General features: G+C 44.5%; 1 protein-coding gene and 1 long non-coding RNA gene across 7 annotated transcripts in view; one reads left to right on the top strand and one right to left on the bottom strand.

Moving 5' to 3' along the window:
- The window catches only part of DNAH9 (dynein axonemal heavy chain 9), a 402978-nt gene that overhangs the window by 331511 nt on the left and 52037 nt on the right, over positions 1–19430 (top strand). For all 5 annotated transcript variants that reach the window (XM_038371718.2, XM_043496454.1, XM_038371730.2 and 2 more), the window contains 2 exons: positions 5609–5802; positions 10186–10334. In XM_038371718.2, coding sequence (XP_038227646.1) covers positions 5609–5802; positions 10186–10334 — 343 coding nt within the window. The remainder of the gene's footprint in view (positions 1–5608; positions 5803–10185; positions 10335–19430) is intronic.
- LOC122456584 lies at positions 9229–15694 on the bottom strand. 2 transcript variants are annotated; one of them, XR_006275530.1, is made up of 2 exons: positions 15320–15694; positions 9229–10448 (listed from the first exon to the last, which is right to left on the bottom strand). It is a non-coding gene; the product is annotated as an uncharacterized LOC122456584 (long non-coding RNA). The 2 variants fall into 2 exon arrangements; XR_006275529.1 differs by lacking the exon at positions 15320–15694 and adding an exon at positions 11942–12110.

Genomic DNA, 19430 nt, shown 5'->3' with positions numbered 1-19430 from the left:
ATGAGCAAACCCACAGCAAATGGAGGAGAGAAATAGAAAAATGTATTTACACTCAAGGTATATGGAAGGTATAAGGTCATAGAGCTTAAGGCCAGAAGGGGTCATCAGATCATCTAGTCAGACCTGTTGATATCACAGGTGACCAACGCCACCCAGTACCTGCTAAATTCAAGACTAAATTACTGAACTGAAATTAGATCAAAGTATTACAGCCCCCAGGAGACTACACTGTTATGTGTCACAGGCACAGAATAGGAGGGATTGAGTGTCCAGTGCCCAAGATAGCAATGCAGTGGTAAGAAAAGCCTTATCATATCCCAGCTAGTTAAGTAGGATATCAAATACTGAACATTAACTCAGCAGTTCTGCTTTTGCCAAGTTCTAAAAGTTCAAACAAGGACCGTAATGAATTGGCTGCATGTTCTTCCCCCAAGCACTGCTCTAAACACATCATGGGATGCTAAGGTTGTGGGGAGTCTTTCCCTTATTTCAATTGGGGAGGCCTGCATCTCTGGCCCATTGGTGGAGTAATACTATGGCACACTTGGAGAATCCGTAGCTTAGACGACTAGTTAAATGCAGAACTTGAATCTTTAGAATTTTGGAATAGAAATGAACATTCCCAGACTGCAGATATAGTCCTGCTGCTCCCATTGAAATAATTTGATTTGCCATTGGCTTCAGTTACGGCTAGCCAGGACCCTGTAAGTTTTCACAGACTATGTTGTGTGTTGCCCCTGCCATTCAGAATTAGTTGTCAACATTCACAAAACTGCCAGTTTGTCTTCCTTAAAGTAAGCCTTTGCCAAGATGCCTATAAATTACTACGGTCTGGCATTGGCTAGCGTGGTGGCCACCTGTGACTACTGGCAACATTGTTATGAGCAATTCATGCAAACACATCTGTGTCCACCATAACCTTGTCCTCCTCATTTGCCTGTTTACTCATCTATCATGCACTGTTTAAATCTTACATTGGGAACTGTCTAGGAGTGTTTGTGTTATTTATTTGTATAGGATCTGTTATTAAAGTGGAACACTTAGGCATAATAATAACAATAATGATGAACCAAATAAGGCTATTTTTATTCACCTGACAAATTACTGGACTGGATTGAGGAAGGAGAATTTTCCAAGGTTAAATAAAACATATGTAGAACCTATAACAATCACAAATAAATTACGTGTATTTGTGTTGCTTGTTACTTTCTCCTCACCGTTTGTGTATTGGATCTTTCCTTAAACGTAATCACAGAGACCATAATACTCTGTGCTGAGAGCCTCTGCTACAAGCTACAACCTTGCAGTTACTCTGAAAACCTGTTCAAAGGTGCTCAATATAAAATATGACAGTACAGGAGCAATCTCATGTTCAAAGCAGGATACTTGATAAAAACACATCTCACAAATAATACCCTAGATTATTCAAACTGCTCGGGTGTTTAAAATCTCCCTAGTTTTCACAGTGTTGCTTACTCTCACAATTCTGTCATGAGTCTTGTGGCATTTGGGGTGTTTCTTAAAGCTGCAGAAGCTGAAAGCCTGGGATTGGGTTAAACGCTCAGCTTTCTCTTTCTTTTTTTTTTTTCCTCATAGGAAGTTTCTAGTGCTCGTGGTTAAGGAGAAAAGCTTGAAAACATGAAATCAAGTGAACCCAAAGCGCTCAAAAAGCAGAAGGCATATAAGAAGAGCCCACATTTTATTCTTTTTTAAAAACTTGTTTTTAAACAAGTCTCAGGATTTTGGGGGGCCCAATTCATGATTTTTAAACACTTGGGGATGGCAAACAGTTTGCTATTGATACTATTTTACTTGTTTATATTATTAACCTCAGGGTGGGACATACAAACTAGACTTGTCACTTTCACTTTCAGATTCTGGTGCAACAGAACAATGCTGCAGTGTCTGGGTTGAAAGTCTTCAGAGGGAGGGTTACTTGATTTGTTTTTTAAACTATTTCCATTAAAACTAAAGATGAAAAAAATCCATGGACCTATTTCTACTTGTGTTAGGTTTTGTAAAAACTTGTTTTAGGAACACATTTTGGGTCAGATTTGACCTGATAGTGTCCTTATAAAAGACTGCTTTCAGTGATAAGAATAAGTATTCTCTCCAATAAATACACTACTGTAGGCCTTTGTGTATCTGGCACTGGAAGATAAGTTCTATGAAGTAACAATGACACCAAACCTTCGAATAATGACAGGTTTCAGAGTAGCTGCCGTGTTAGTCTGTATTCGCAAAAAGAAAAGGAGTACTTGTGGCACCTTAGAGACTAACAAATTTATTTGAGCGTAAGCTTTCGTGAGCTACAGCTCACTTCATCGGATGCAACAAGCTTATGCTCAAATAAATTTGTTAGTCTCTAAGGTGCCACAAGTACTCCTTTTCTTTTTGCAAACCTTTGAAGTTGTTCTTGTGCATAAAACATTCAACCCATTCCCTAGAGGCAGCAGCCCAGTGAGGCATTGTGTGTTGCTGCCCCATCTGTCTGGCTCTTCTTCTCATCCCTTTGAGCCACACTGTCACATCCTCATCTCTCTGTAAAGCTCTCCCTTTCTCTTTGTCCTCAGATCAACTCTGCAATACTGCAGATAAAGGACACAATGTAAAAGTAAACCAAATTGTATTGTGATGGAAAATGGTAATTCTGTCTCAAAGGAAAATGTTAGCATGCCCCTTGTATTTGCTACAGTGAGGGCAGGGGAGGACTTCATCTTGCATATGTGAATATGTGAAATTCACAGACCTAGAGCCACGCCCCATCAGAGTTGGACCCATTCACGACTCGGATGTGAGATTTCTGATGAAAACAATAGCGATACATGATTCAGTGGGTGGAATTCTCTCTGAGATAACGCTGATGTGGTGCTTCATTGTGCTACTAGTGGCAGTGTGCTGCTGGAGGGAACACCTTTTGGGTGAGACACAAATTCAAGGCCTTCATACTTGCAACTGCTAACAATGCTGTGGCACCTTTGCAAGAGAAGGAGCAATATCTCCATATTATCTCTTCCTGGCCACATCCCAATATGGTTTATACATTCTGTCTCTCTCCTTTTCCTCAGAGGCTTAGCTTGGAGAAGTTATTTTCCACTTTTCCTCCTTGATGCTGTCATGGCATGTTGATGCAGAATGGCTGCATTTCATAGCTTGGGGAGTGGTGCCTATGTGTGCTCATCAGCACTATTTTTGAGCTCCTTCTGGGAAGAGTGATGTATTGTGGCTGCTGTAAGTGCTCAGATGTGATGGTGATGAGCACCAACATGAGAAGCTGGACAGGCAGAGAGAGAGTGTGTATGTGGAGAGAGACAGCAAGTGTGTTTGGGGGTAGAAAGAGACAGATTTCAGCTATCAAATCTATTTGAAATTGCACATGTTGATGAAGATGGTGTTCCTGAGCCTGTGGCCAGCTGCAGCCACTGAATATCTCAGTGCTGAAGCTAACCAGATTTCCCTTCTGACACTCATCGCAGTATTAACATTTCCATTTCCCATTTTTTTTTGTGATTGTTAATGCTACAAGGGAGTTGTTTCCACACTCACTCTCTGCAGAGATATCACCCTCAGCACCTCCTGCCAGTACTAGACCCAGAAATTCCAGTCCTAGCCATTTGTGTCACTGTCGCTGACAGCAGCGTGCCCAGGAAGAAGTGTCTCTTGCCTGGCATTTTAGAGACTGTCTGCGTGGAAATGTGAGGCATGGACATCAAAGGCAAAGCTGAGAAATGAGGTGCAGTTTGGTTTCCAGTTAGTACCCCATGAGGCAGCCTGTAAAGGCAATCAAGCTCAGGATCACTAGAGAGGAGGTAGAGGTAGCAGAGCCTGAGATCCTATGCAGAGTTAAAGGGGAGGTGTAACTTTCTGACTGCAGCAAAGCCAGGCATGGGTCTGAATTTGAACTGTATAAAGTAACCACCTGGGCCAAATTCTGTGCTCAGCTGTGCATGCTGATGTGGGAGGATATTCACTCTCCCCAGGAATGCCCGGTGCTGATTCCCACAGCTGCGATAATGTGCCGGCCATGAGCTCAGAATCTTCTGGAATACAATAGTCCTCTTCCTCTCTGCCCCCACTCCCCTGCGCCTCCTAGGGAGAGGGATTCCAGAGGCAAAAAGCAGGAATGGCCCCAACTGCCTCTTAGTTCTGTCTGGCAGCGGGCTGGGAACTCACCCCCAGCTCTCGACGCTCCCCTGCTTCTGTCCCTTTGGTTGCTCTTTACAGAGCAGTGTTTGTCAGGGCCTACACCATTGCAGACATGGTCTGGGCTCAGCCCTCTGGGGCTGCTTCCCTGTCTTCTGCTGTCAGTCTGCCAGGATGATTTCCCTGCTGAGATGTTCTCCTCAGGGGCGTTGGATCCTAAGGTGGCTAAGAAAGTTAACATTGAGTCCTGTGCATAATGTGGCACTGTGATGTCTGTTATAGACACATTTGATGCGTCTGGTGCTTGGAAGAAGGTCACAACCCAGATGGGTGGATGTGGTGGGACTAAGGGATGGGGTGGGGAGGAAAATGGAGTGAGTGATGCTCACTGCCACTTGTTAATCTTCAGAGTGGGAATCCATGGGACAGTTCTCTCAGGAGAAAAACGGTTCCTTACCCCTCCTCCCTATGCTTCTTCAAAATGATTGCCTCTCAGGACCCACTCTCCTCACCCATCTTGGGAGTCTCTGATTAAAGCTTCTTGCAGAAGGAAGGTTCGGGCCATGCTCCCATTTTTACCCTCAACCCTATATGGGCAACAAGGGATCTAGTAGACCCTGCTTTCTAGAGACTCACATAGCTGATTGTGCATAGTCAAAGGCTATGATTTGGTATGTGCAATCACCTCAAGAATCCTGGGCATCCAGCAGGGAATTATACTTGCCAAAACAGCAAATACCATTTTTAGTGGCCTGTGTGAAGATCCCCTTGCTGATTTATTGTTTCGGTGTATATTTCATGTGGCCTGGGATGACACATTATATTACCTATGAGGTAAATGGGAGTTATAACTGCTCAGCATCTCTCAGGATGTATCCCATAGTAATTAGCAGTGGCTCTGAGCCATACAGTTCTTATTCTGAATTTCCCCATAGTTATGGGGTGTCCAGATTTTGTTTTGGGCTGATACGTAATATACTTTGCATTTACAGAGTTAATTTCATCCTACATGACCTTTGTGGTCCTTTCTCACCCTATGGTTCTAAGATTCTAAGGATTTCATGCACTTTATACGTATTAATTAAGGCCCTGATTCAGGACAATGCTTAACCATGGGTTTAAGTCCCATTGGCCTAAAGTTAAGTACATGCTCAAGTGCTGTCATGAGTAGGATGCCTTCCTGAATCAGGGCCTAATTCAGTAAGCCTTACAACACACCTCTGAGATAAAGTACTGTATTCTTTTTCTTCACCTTGTACGGATGGCTGAACTGAGCCATAGGGAGGCTAGATGACTGACAACAAGGAAGTGAGCAAACTGGGAACAGAGCCCAGGAGCCTGGTTCCTTGGCTTCTGCTTTAACGATTCCAACATAGCAAAACTGTAGCAGCTAGTAGCTGTAAGAAATGCTTCCCAGGGGCACATAGTATGTCTGTCCTAAATGGGGTTCATTGAACTTTTCCAGAGCCTGTCGTCTATGGAGCAATTCCGGAACCTGGATCGGGATATCGAGGGATCTGCCAAACGCTGGAAAAAATTTGTAGAATCTGAATGCCCTGAAAAGGAGAAGTTCCCTCAGGAATGGAAGAGCAAATCAGCTCTGCAGCGGCTGTGCATGTTGAGAGCCATCCGGCCTGATCGCATGACTTACGCTGTCCGGTAAGGGTACCCAGTGGCCATCCCTGTAATGCTCTCATTTGGGGGTGGGAAACTATTTAACCGTGTGCTCAAGAAAGCAGAGCTGATTCAGAAAATGTGTTCACATTTATTTAACCTTAATATATGAATCTCACACAATCTTGTTCTAAAATATTCTTGTTAATGGTCCTAAATGAATCATCTCTAACTGCAGTGCAATGCACCCACTCCACTTAAATCAGGACCCTCTTAATTAGGAAACCCATTTCATCAGGATGACTGCCAGGGAACCTAGTCATACATAATAGCATCTTAAATAAAACTATGTAAAGAGAAGACATATATGGTCAAAAATTGGGGGATATCAAACAGGAATTGTGCACCTTTTTGTGCATAAATGGTCCTTTATTCCTAAATCTTTAGAGAAGCTTTCCCACTTCACAATAAGTTCTTCAGCAATGGATGAAAAAAACACCCACAGCATCTGAGATGAACAGATTGGGCTTTATGGAACCTCTTGTTAAAGAGACATGATTTCATTATAATACCTCTGCTGTATTATACATGAAAAATAAGGCACAGGTTCAGCAGAATACTTCACAATTATTATTGTTTGTGTCAGTGCCTTGCTGTTTACAACATCAAATCAAACAGAAAACTCACCTATTTTTGTATTAATGGATTTGTCTTATTGCATTGAATAAGCAGCAGACTCACTACGGTTACTTACTATGAATGGCTGTGGGATGCTATCTACCATAATTACTCAAGTTTTGCTTCACAAACTGTAGATTCAAGAAGAGAAACAAGAACAGGCTGTGACTTCCACAGCAATTGTCCCTTTCATCCTAGCATTCTCTCGTTTTACACATCAGTCCCTGTCTGTAATGGTTAAGAATAAATAACTCTAGCAGAATCAAACTGTATAATTCATTATAATTGATACTAGTTACTAAATTGTTTATAGCTGTTATTCCTTAGGTGCTGGAGTAAAGAGATGTCTTATAGATTGGGTTAATGGTGGAAAAAAATAACACATATGTGATGCTGGTTCTAAAAGTTGTAGTTATAAATTGTGTAATGAAGGCAAATAGGCAAACTTTAGGCGGACAACACAGAACAGATGTTCCAGGAAAAATTAACGGTCTTTCACTCATCAGGACTTGTTCCATGTATATTGTCCTTGTCTTCCAGCTTCTGGCATATCTGTAAGACATTAGTCTTTTACTGAACAGGTTGTTGAATAGCTTTATACAGCTATACAATCCTATATATGTATATGTAGGTTGAGGTCCACATTGTAACTTGCTCCATGCAGGAATTAGATCTCTGTTTGTACTTGTACCCCAAGATCCTGACTGAGGCATTTGGGAGATACCACAGTAGAATAAAAATATTGTCATTCTAACCCACCCTTTTCTCACCTTTGGTCACAACTTTCTGTGACAAAGTTCCTGCTCTACCTTGTTGGGTCTTGCGCTTATTGGCGGATTTGCTCGCCTTGGAGCTTCATGGCAGCCATCAGCTTGGCCCTTTTTCTGAATTCACAGTCCAGGTTGACTCCTCCTGTGTCTGACCAGGAGTTGGGAGGATTTGGGGGGAACCAGGGCCCACCCTCTACTCCGGGTTCCAGCCCAGGTCCCTGTGGAATGCAGCTATCTAGAGTGCCTCCTGGAACAGCTGTGCGACAGCTACAACTCCCTGGGCTACTTCCCCAGGGCCTCCTCCCAACAGCTTCTTTATCCTCACCATAGGACCTTTCTCCTGGTGTCTGATAATGCTTGTACACCTCAGTCCTCCAACAGTCCGTGTTCTCACTCTCAACTCCTAGTGCCTCTTGCTCCCAGCTCCTCACACACACACCACAAACTGAAGTGAGCTCCTTTTAAAACCCAGGTGCCCTGATTAGCCTGCCTTAATTGATTCTAGCAGCATCTTGATTGGCTGTAGGTGTTCTAATCATCCTGTCTTAATTGCCTCCAGAAGGTTCCTGATTGTTCTGGAACCTTCCCTGTTACCTTACCTGGGGAAAAGGGACCTACTTAACCTGGGGCTAATATATCTACCTTCTATCACTTTCCTGTAGCCATCTGGCCCAACCCTGTCACATTTCTCAGACTCCTTTTGGGCTGGATTGTCCTGCCTTGTCTCATCCCAAAGGTAACTTTTTTTTTCTTGAAAGTTTAACATCAGCTAAGCTGTTTCTGAGTTTATGTGAATAGGTATTACATTTTACTAGTCTTCCTCCGCTCATCCAACTGGAATATTTGTACTCACATTACTCAAAAGTGGCTGAACCTAGAAATGGGAAGTTCAGCTTCTGGTGACAGTACTCCTTGATGATAAGGAAAAAGAATCCAAGGTGGAAGAAATCAGTTGAGTATTTGTACAGTTCTGGGCATGTAAAATTGACATGTTAGTGTAAATGCATTAGAATATGTTTTACTTATCATGGAGCTGGTTCAGAGCACAATAAGGATAATTCAGGATGCCTTCATTAAAGACTTCCATATTATAGATGCTTGACTGTAAGGCTGCCTAAAATAATCAAGGACATTAAATACAAAATGAACATGAAGCCAATATACTTCTAATGACCAACATTTTCCAACCTGGATACCTAAAGATAGGCTTCTGAATCCACACTTGAGTAGCTAGGTAGAAGTGGCCTGCCTTCCAGAGGCTGAGACACCCTACTCTCATGGAAGTCAGCCATGTTTTTCTAGAGAAGCTGTTCTTTGCTCAAGGTAAACGCTCTGCATGCTGAATATGAGAGCACCCAAGAGCTACCTAACTGCTCCAGAAAGGATCCAGTCTTCACCTGGCTCTCACATCTGCATCCCTACACCAGCTAGATCAACCACTCCGACCTACACTGCTATACAGGCTAAGTTCAATTCTCCCACCCCCATTCCCTAGGTAACTACTGCAGGCATCGTTGAGACAAGGAATGACCCCATTTAAATGGCTTAGGTGCTATGTGATCATGTTCCTTTCAAGCACTTTTTCTGGATGTTTCCTGCTAAAATTAGTCTCATGTGTCAGAAATAGGAATTGTACCCCGACAAGGGGCAGGGACTAATGAGATGCAGTTTCTTCTACAACCAGGATCTAATAGACTATCCCATTGGGTGTATGTCAGCCTGGCCTAGAAAGCAACACTGTCACATACAAATTGTGTATGTGTGTGTGATGCTCTCCTGATGTCTTCATCTTTGTGTTGCCGTCTGCTATCATGTGCATGTCTTTGAATCCTGCCCTTCATCATTACTGAAATGAGCCCCATTGGTCTGAAACAGAAGCTTGTTCTCCTTCATCACTGTGGGCTGCCCGTTGCCCTGAGAGGGAAGTGAGAAGTATAATTATTACTAGGGAACCACAGAGTTCTTCACTGAGTTTGAGGAGGAAACAGCTGTAGTTTCAAGAGGCTGGTTAATGTCATTGACCTGAGATAGGGGAGAAAATAAATGGCAGCTGAAAATACTAACTTTGTAAAGGACTCCAGAAAATGGGGATTCTATTTGACTTCCTGTTCTGCAATTCTGTATGTTCTATACTGTTTTGATCCAAGCAGCCAATCAGATTTTGGAACCCTGGAGATGTCCAGGTGGAAGTAGAAATTGATGGAGGCTGGTAATTTCTTTGATGTCATCTTGTTTATTTACAAGAAATTTATGAAGTCCTGCTTCTCTGAACCCAGGAGCAGCAGGAACCAGGAACAAAAGGAGCTGTTTCTCAATGTACAGCCCCAAGCCTCCTTAGCCAACAGACCCAAAGGCTCTAGCTTTTCCCAGGATCAGTGTGCTCACAGGCTACTGCTTGGCTTTCTTGCTTTTTTGCCTTCCAGTCTCTGTTCTGTGTGTCCTCAGTTTCTGTCTGTTCTGTCTACCTTCCACCCCACAAAACCCCTTCCTCCACTCCATTCAAACTCCTGAGTGGGTTCACAACCCCCTTTTATCTCAAATGGGGGGCTTCTGATTAACTAATCCTGACAGTTAATTGATGGTGTGTTCACATCCAGTCTCAAAGAGGTTTGTGATCCAAGCAGTCACCAGAACCTTCCAGCATACCCCTCTCACCACAACAGCCCTGACAAGCCCCTGCCATAGCTGGTTATCTCTTCTTTTCTCTCATTCTGTTTGTTTGTCACACAGGGGCTTCAAAAACATATGTCATGTGCAGGGACACTTCTACTGAAATAGCAATTCCTAATGGTAAGCTACAAATCCTGATTAGGATTCTGTATTTTGCATCCAGTTTATCATGAAGTTTCTTATTTCTCAGAGTTTGCAAGATACAATAAATACACTTAATAGATTGTGCATCGGCTTAGGAATATACTGTCCGCTCTGGGTGTTTCTGGCTTTTCTGAATATTAACAGTCTTGCAATGTTTTTCTGGCAGAGATTTTGTTGAAGAAAAGCTGGGAAGTAAATACGTGGTTGGAAGATCTCTAGATTTTGCAACATCATTTGAGGAATCAGGACCCGCAACCCCAATGTTCTTTATCCTGTCCCCAGGGGTTGACCCTCTAAAGGATGTGGAGAAACAAGGTAAATAAATCAAGTCTCTGAACAATCCACAGCATCATGGTTTATCTTCTATGTCATTATCCTGGCATGAATCTCCTGGGTTTGCTCTTGGCTCCTCATGGATAATAGAGCAACCTGTTAAAAATAGATAATGCCCAGAGTGTGCTTTAGAGTTTTGTGAATTTTCACCGAAAGCTTAAGTTACACTTCTCTCTTCCGTGTATTGCCTAGAATACAACACTGTTCACACTGCTGTAGTTTCTGAGTTTGTCTCCCATACAACTTATAACCCACATCAGAGGTTTTTAGTATGCTATCAGCTAGCTACAAATAGCAACCACTTTCCTATAACATTTTCCCCCAAAAAGACTAGCAGAATTTCCAGTTTTTGACCTCTCCCTCACTCTGCTGTGCTAGCGCCTTGACCAGTGTGATATGCTGACCACAAAGCAGAAGGGATTTCTAGAAGGGTGCTGCGTTTGGTAAAGCACTGCTTTCAGGGACATACTGAATTGCTGTTGTCAATACATGTTCTAGCAAAGCTGCTAGCTATGCAGGATTCTCATTGAAAGGCTAAGCTCCATAGTGTGAGCTTCAGGAACACCCCTAACCCTTACGGTTTCTTTCCCCTTGAATTTAGTGATCATGAAGTAGAGCCTGAGCCCAGATCCCTGCAGGATCTTTCCTGGCACACCCAGATCATTGTAGCCAGTTCCTTCTTGACTGCCGTTGGCAAAGAAACTCCTTTTGTCACACTGAATCTCATAGATCCATAGATTCCAAGGCCAGAAGGGACGCTGTGATCATCTAGTGTGATATCCTGTATCTAGTCTGTATCTATCCTGTATCTAGTCTGATCTCCTGACACAGGTCAGAGACCGGCCTCAAAAAAATTCCTAGAGCAGAGATTTTAGAAAAACATCCAATCTTGATTTTAAAATTGTCAGTGATGCGGAATTTACCACAACCCTTGGTGAATTGTTCCAATGGTTAATTATTTGTTCCCCATGTAAGTAATTATAGTCTGTGATCAAGTCACCCCTTAATCTTCTCTTTGTTAAGCAAAATAGATTGAGTTCTTTGAGTCTGTCACAATAAGGCAGGTTTTCTAATCCTTTAATCATTCTTGTGGCTCATCTCTGAACCCTCCCCAATTTATCAACTTTCTGAATTGTGGGCATTTGAACAGGACTGGAGCGAGATGAGGACTCACCAGCACGGCGCCTCCTACTGGTCGCCTGGGAATTAGCTCTTTTCCAGCATACGGAGCGCCCTCTGCAGGCCGGTGACTCACCTGCTGCTGGCCCCGTGTCCCTCCCAGACCCCAGTGCCCTTTACCTCAGGGTTCTGCCCCAGCAGTACCTCCGTGCTCTGGGTCTCCCCTCCCAGGGGAACCCCCAACCCTCTAAACCCACCTTGCCTCAGTGGCTACTGCCAGTCATCATCTAGCCTCCGCTCACTGGGGCAGACTGCAATCTGTAATGGCCACTCATCATAGACAAGGGGTTAGGGCCTGCTGCCTTTGCCTAACCCCAGGCTGTATTTCTGCAGTCCCAGTACCTCTGTAGATCTTCAACAAGGCCTGCAGCCTGGAGTTTTACCAGGCTGGACCTCCCCAGTTCCCTTACCCTATTTCTCAGTACTGCTCCAGTTCAGGTACCTTGCTCCCAGTCAGTTAGCCCTTCCCACTCCAGGGCTAGAGTGAGACACTTCCAGGTCCTGGCCCACAGCCCTCTTATCAGGGCCAGCTGGGCCCTAATTGAGTTGGCCACAGCTGTGGTCACCTACTCACTCAGCTGCTCTCAATCGCTGTTCTCCAGGAGTGGGGCAGCCACCCCACTACAAGGACACAGGATTCCAGCAGTGGTCACACCAGTGCCAAATACAGAGATAAAAGAACCTCTCTGCTCTTACTTGTGGTTCCTCTGTTTATGCATCCCAGGATCACATTAGCCATTTTGGCCACAGCATCACATGGAAGCTCATGTTCAGCTGATTATCCATCATGAACCCAAATATTTTTCAGATTCACTGTTTCCCAGGATAGAGTCCCCCCATCCTGTAAGTATGGCTACATCCTTTGTTCATTGGACACTGCTCCAGCTCTTCTCAGGAGCCCAGTCATGTTCATCCAATATGCTTTCCCCTTCTGTAACCCTGACCTCAGACCTCACCAATGCAGGGCAGGCTTTGGCTCCTTGGAGTGGGAGGTGGAATATTAAAAAAAAAAAAAAAAATCAGTTATTCAGTGGCCTGTATGCACAAAGCCAATGTATTTCCATCCAATCCTTAGTGGGTCACTGTCCATACCAAACAGCAACAAAGCTGGTAGCCTCAGCAGAAAATCCAGGCACCACAAAGACAGTGAAATAGGCTAGTTCAATCTCCCTAGAGGAGGTCCCTTAGTGCCAGAGCCTAAGACTCGTTTGCAGGGAGTGGGCTCTCTCTGCTTCTGTCTGCAATGCACCTTTTTTGTATATGAAGAGAGTGACTTTAGTTTCTAGGGCTGTCTGCCCAGCCCCTTTCACCAGCACTAAAGTCAAATAAATGTCTGTCAAGAATGTTAATAAGATGCAGAAAGAAAATGGCTGTCTGGAATGCAGCATGAGGCACATGATGGGCCTCTGCTCTCATTGCACTGGGAGAGGAAAGGGCCCTCTGGGCATGTCTGCACTTCGAGCTTGGGGTGTGATTCCCAGCTCCAGGAAACATACCCATACTACTTCCATCAGAACTTGTGTGCTAAGATAGAGGTGTAGCCATGGTGCTGCGACCACTGCTCATTCTGCCCATGCCTCAATAGTATCATTTCTATTTTTAGCACACTAGCCCAATCAGAGCTAGCATGGGTATGTCTCTTAGAGGTAGAAATTACATCCCCAGCTCCAAGTGTAGACCTACCTGTGGAATATTGCATGGTGACCAGGAGTCTGTGCTTACGAGCCCTACATATTTCTGTACATTTTATTCCCTTCCTGTCCTGTCATCAAGTCCCATTAATACTGAATTAAATGAAAATGGAGCTTGCCAGAACCCCAAAGAGAGCCCTGTCCTCTATATGTTTTTCCTCAGAAGATAAGGCAGTAGCTGGAAAATGAGTATTTGTTGCTGTACGTTTATAGTTCTGCAGGTGAAATTGTCTTCATTATGTTCTGTTCTTGCACTGGGAGTCAGGCACTGTGACCTACAACATGAGTGATTTAATTGGAATTGCAAAGGACTCATGTAATTGAGAACCTGGCTTTTGTCAGCCATCAAAGTTTATGCATGGAAAAAAAGTGAAAAAAATTAAACAAAACAAAGCCATTATTTCCATTCAGTTACACCAGTCTTGAACCTGGCCCACTGGGACTTTGGTTCAATCTCTCTATTCAATATTTTGTGTGTCCTCCATGAGCTTTTACTGCATACTAAAGTCTCTCTGAAACTCAGGCTAGATATTTGCAAATGGAAGAGAGCTCCTTCCAGGTGCTCTCCTTTCCTGAGTCCTGTCATAGTCCCACCGCTCTCTGCTCAGACATTGCAACAAGTTTCTAACTCTAAGTCCAGATGCTTTCTGAGTTCCCTAGCCATAGGATCCTGAGTGCACATTCTCCTCTTCTATCTGACCTGGAAGATTCTAAAGCCTGCTGGAAAGGAAGGCTGGCATTATGGTTATGGGGCTGGCCTGTGGCTCAGGAGGTGGGGCTCAGTTCCTTGCTCTACTGCAGACTCTCTGTCTGTGCCTGAGCTCCCCACGTGTAAAGTGGAGGTAATGATGTTACTTATAATTATTAATCCTATGTATTGTGGTAGCACCAAACGACCAGCCAAGAATAGGGCCCCATTGTGCTACGCACGACAGACACAAAGCAGTAGATGGTCCTTGCCCCACGAGCCGACTGTTTCCATAGACCAGACAGACATAGAGTGGGGGATGAGGTAGCACACACCAGCAGAGTGAACGATGTGATGGTGGCAAACATCATGTTGGTGCCACAGAGGGTTTTTTCATGTGTGCGTGTGTGTTTACACCAGCTGAGCTAACTTGAAAGGAAAGGAAAGGAAAGGAAAGGAAAGGAAAGGAAAGGAAAGGAAAGGAAAGGAAAGGGGCTGGGAGGAGAGCAGAGGGTAAGAGGGCCAGATGTGGAGAGAGGCAGAGGTGAAAAAAGTGTTAGGGAGGGTTGGAGCAAACAGCCAATCAGCACTGGGCAGAGAAAAGCTAGTCATAACTGTTGAAAAATGGGCCTGACTTCAGCTGTTTCTGCAGCAGCCCTGCCTGCTTCAGTCTCTAGCTGGCTCCTCTCTCTTGTTGTTTTTCTCCAAGGCCACGTGGTGGGGGCGGGAGATGTCCCTACACAACTCTAGGTCCAGCGGGTGCTAGAATAAGGGACGGCCCCAATAGGGCCCAGTTTTACCTTCTTTCCTCCCAGTGTACCAGCACCTGTTTTATCTACATCTGCAGCTGTGCCTCTGTTGCCTGCTCAGGCTGAGAGTCTTTAAGGCAGAGATTGTCTTTAAGATATTCGTATGTAACCCTTCTGCCAGGTGGTGTGGCCACAAGAAAGTCTGGGTCCCGTATCTAGGGGTGTTCTTAACATTACAAAACAGAACAGGCTTGAGCCCCCACCCAAATATGTGGGGAAACTACACACCACCCCTGGGTGCCTCTAAGAGGCAATACTTCCTTACTGGCAAGTACAGAGTCTGTGTATAACAACCCCTCCCCCACAACTTTTATTAAGAGAAGAGGGAACACAGCAATAATCTGGGGAAACACTGCTGCAATTGAAAAGTATGCAAAGTAAAACACCTGTGCCACAGTATCTTGGGCAGTGTCCTTTGCCTCAGTTTCCCACCTTGCAATGTGAAAGTCCCACAGAAGAATGTCCCTTTAACATGCGCCTCTTCTTTTCCCTCCGCTACATCCCATTCACGTTTGATATCCAAGGTCAGTAAAGTCCCGGAATGCATTTGAGTGGGTTCAGCCCCTGATGGGGTTGGAGGGTTTGAGTGATGCCTCTTACCTTGTCGCTGTCACTGCTTTTTGCTGCCAGTATCACCAGGGTTGCCTCTGCTGTTGCCACCTTTAGCTGTGAAACTGTGTTCTGAGTTTGCAGTTGTTCGCCCAGTCCTGGGTGAGTTCAGCTTTTAGTGATTACACCAGTTAGTGTGGAACTGCATTGCTGCTGCATCTTCTGTGTTGTCTTTCACTGTGACACTGTCCCTACACCACATCTATGGCTCAGCCCCTTAGACCTGCTCATCAGTGATTTCAGCTTTCATGATCAATGAGAAGAAACAAGACTCAGCTGAGTCCAGTCAACTCTGTTTTAAAAACTTGAGGGGGTGGAGATCAAATGACATACAAGATCCTTCTAACAGAGACACCTGCACCACCAAGTAAGGATACCTGTTCTCAATCCTTCCCTTCACCTTTCACTTGCATTTGGCATTACTAGCACCTGCTTAACTAGTGAGGTTTCCATTATGATGATTCCTTGGGGCATATTAAGTACAGTTCTGCTGCCCTTTAGTCATGTAATAAGTATGATATTTCATTGTCCCGGCATCCAAGGCTCAAGTGAACTTTAACCCAAAACAGCAAAAACTGATCACTTTGGCAAAGCAGGTCTGTCTGCTGATCACCTAGGCAGAGTAGGTATCTCTATGTAAATATGGTCTGTGCCTGATATCTTTTCCCCCAGTTCATCATTGGATGCCAGGTGAGAGCTCCTTCAGACTACTGGCTTACAAGTATTACGTTTTGGAGAGGGCTGGTTGAAAATTTTCTTCCAAACGTGTTTTTGACAATAAGTGGCTTTCAATGAAACTGAGATTTTCATAAGAAACATATCATGCTTGTTGAAATCTTGATTGCCAAAAGCTTTCCGTTTTCTAGTTTCCATATTTTTTTCCTTCAAAAAACAAAATAAGTTCAAAGAAATGTGTCATTAAAATGAAGAGGAGTTGGGCACCTCCCCGAGGACCCTTTGAAAAGGCCAGGCTTAATGTAACATTACTAAATAATGGTGCCAACATTTTCATATGCAAAAGAGGAAAGTGTGTATGCAAATAGGTACTTATGTTCACAGTTGTCTGATTTACATATGCAAATGTCCACTTACACATCCTCATATTTCAGGTATGTCCTAGCAAGCACATTTTAAAGTCTGCCCAGAGAGTGAAAATTATAGTGCTACCCCTTTTGACCCAAGCACTTATCCAATATTTAGGGTCAGGTGGGTTGTCTCCCATTAGGAGGAGAAGTTGATGATGGTATTTCTTTGAAGCAGTCCTGTTCATTTATAAAGAATATTCACAGAGTCCAGAGTCCCTGGACACAGTAGCAATCAGACAGGAGGCAGTTTCTTTGTTCACAGTTCTAAACCTCTCCAGCCAGGACTCTGCCCAAAAAGCTCGCTCTCTTTGGTTGGGTGGGTATGTCATGTCCAACACTTTTGGCAAGTTGGTGTCATTACTCAACCCCAGCATAACAATATTATAAGAATATTTTCTGTTTTATACATCTTCCTGGGCTGCAACAGCCCTTACATATCAGTGGTATGGTTCTGTTTTTCCTCCTCCATCAGTGCAGGCCTTAGGAGTTTGGTTTGTTGTAAACAGAGCATGCCCAACCCTGCTGCAGTGTTATCTTGGTTCAATCTGGTTATATGGATGTTTGGCTCCTGCTGTCAATGTTTTTCAGTTGCATAATGGAGCCATTTGCCGGCCTCTTGACCATAGTTATCCAGCCCCCCCATTCCCAGGTCTAGGTCCACTGGAAAGGGAACAAAATTGCTTTAACAATATAGCAGTTTGAACTCACCAATCACCAGCAGAATATGGGTTCAACTGTGCCCAGCTTTGGCAGGGGTCCTGGCACCTTGCAGTCCTGCATAGCTGCAGTCTATGCACTCAGGGAGTATGTAGATTTAGTCCCATTGGCACTAGATTCCCCAGGGTCAGTGCCATGGACTGGTCATTCTCCCTCGATCAGAGCTGATCCTGTTGGGGTAAGAGCACATGTTGCCTCCTATCACAGAGTAGTGCAGTGTCCCGGTCCCCCTTGCTACAGCAGACGGGCCTGGCACAGAGCCTCAGGAACTGCCCCAAGGTGGTGCCTTTCCACACCACCAGCCACTAGGGCTCCATGTGTGCATGTTTTAGAAGTAACAAGGGTCCCTGGACAAATATGAAGGTAACTGAATGCCTTCCTGATGGCTTGTGTTCTGTGCAGGATGATCTGCCCAGTAGACTACTCGGGTCCCCATTACCACAGCGCCTCACAACCCTAAGTTTGCCTGTGGGGTAGGGCAGAGTTGTTAAAAATCTGGCCCTCAGTCTCTCTGGGCTGCACTTCCCCTCTGTAAAGTGTTTATGGTGCCTAAAGATGCAGATTGCTGCCTTATGAGATTTCCAACAGTGCCTAGGCACCTAACTCCAATGGCGTTCCTATCTATGTGGGACATAGATTTCCCTCAGGTCACACAGAAAGCCTGTGGCAGAGCAGGAACTTGAACCCAAGTCTCCCCACTCATAGGCTAGTATGCTAACCATTAGACCATCCTTCCTCTCTGTAGCTCCCCAGCCTATAGAAATAACCACAGGCCCCATCAGGTCCTGAAATAACCACACCCTGCAGGGCCTTGGGTATAAGTTATTGCTATCATATGTCATTATGTGCCTGACAGCAGGGAGGAGGAAATTATAATTTTCTGACCTGACTGACTCCAAAACAGAAAATGTGGTAATCCAAAAGCTAATGGACTAGACACAGTTAAGGGAAACTGCACCTGTGGTCCACCAAGGGCACCCCTTCCAGGTTCCCGGATCCGAGCCCCAGCCATCCCCTCTTGTGGGTGGAGACCCATGTCTCTCTCCTTCCTGACAGAGGTATTTCCAGGCTGCACAGTTCCATGCCTGCATTGTGATATCTCTAGCAAGCCAAACTGTCAAGCCGGTATGTGTGCTCTTCTGTCCCTGCTGGCTATGAAGAGCTGTAATTGGCAGCAGTTACAGGTTCCCATACAGCTTTTTGTAAGCAAGCACGTTTATTCTTGAGGTGAAAGCATTACAGAGAAAATATATTAAACACAATAAAAGTCCCTATACACACACTAAAAGCTTGCCAGAGGACACTCATCAGTCTTACAGGGATTCAGTAAACTAAAGTCCTTCCAACCCTTCACAGGAAGAACTCGACCCCTCCTTTGACAGAAGGTCCTGTCCATTTGCTGGATCTGAAAGCAGGCCCCGAGTTAATTTAAATGCAGGCTATTTATTCAAAAGTCCTTTCTTTGTTTGTTGGTCTTCAGAGAATGCAGTTTGAACTAGTACATGTGAACCATTCCATGTGGGGGTACTTCTCTGGAGGTGTGTGAATCTGCCTAATCACCTCCCATGATGCTTAGTTCCTGCAGGAGCTGTGGTCACTCTCCTCCATGGGATTACATACAATCCTTGACCCCCAATGATACAGAAACTTAATGCAGTGAGCGCTCCCAAAGATACTGCAGGAAATTGCCATCTCTGTCACAGATGTTGTAAACTTTGCACCACAGTTAGCGAGAATCACTCCCACAGCCAGCTCTGACAGTTTGGGTAGAAACAGAGATCCAGCTTTGGCTGCTGGGAAGCCTACTGGGATTTCTACCATGTGAGGGACAAAGTAAACAATATGATTCTTCAGTGTGAGGGTAGTGGAGTTCGAAGGGATGTTATGTCTCCTCCGTGTCAGGAGTTCACTGTGATGAATTCTGCTTTCTCTTCTGTAAATTGCCAGTAGTTAGTTCTTTGGTTTGATCTAAGCCACATTGGTATTGAATGCAAACTGTTGTGGGATTTAGTGGCTAGCGATCTTTTAGGAAATATATTTGTATCCTCTTGAGATGGTGGAGTGGAACCACCCATATGTGGTACAAGAACACAGCCAGTAGATAGCAGGAGTCCTTCCTCCTGAGCACTGCCCCAGAAGGACTGGCAGTTATGAGGGAACTAGAGAAGGAAATGACCTAAGGGCACAAGGCACCAGAACAGATTTCAGCCAACCATTTCCAATATTTAAAGGCATCTCAGTTTCCTTTTCCAGAGTGAATGTATTTCTAAATACCTTGCCAACTATGGTGTGGATTGGCA

Source organism: Dermochelys coriacea, chromosome 14 (assembly GCF_009764565.3).
Source record: "Dermochelys coriacea isolate rDerCor1 chromosome 14, rDerCor1.pri.v4, whole genome shotgun sequence".
Taxonomy (NCBI): Eukaryota; Metazoa; Chordata; order Testudines; family Dermochelyidae; genus Dermochelys; species Dermochelys coriacea.
Note: the sequence above shows the minus strand (reverse complement) of the source record. Positions and strands in the feature narration are given on the sequence as shown.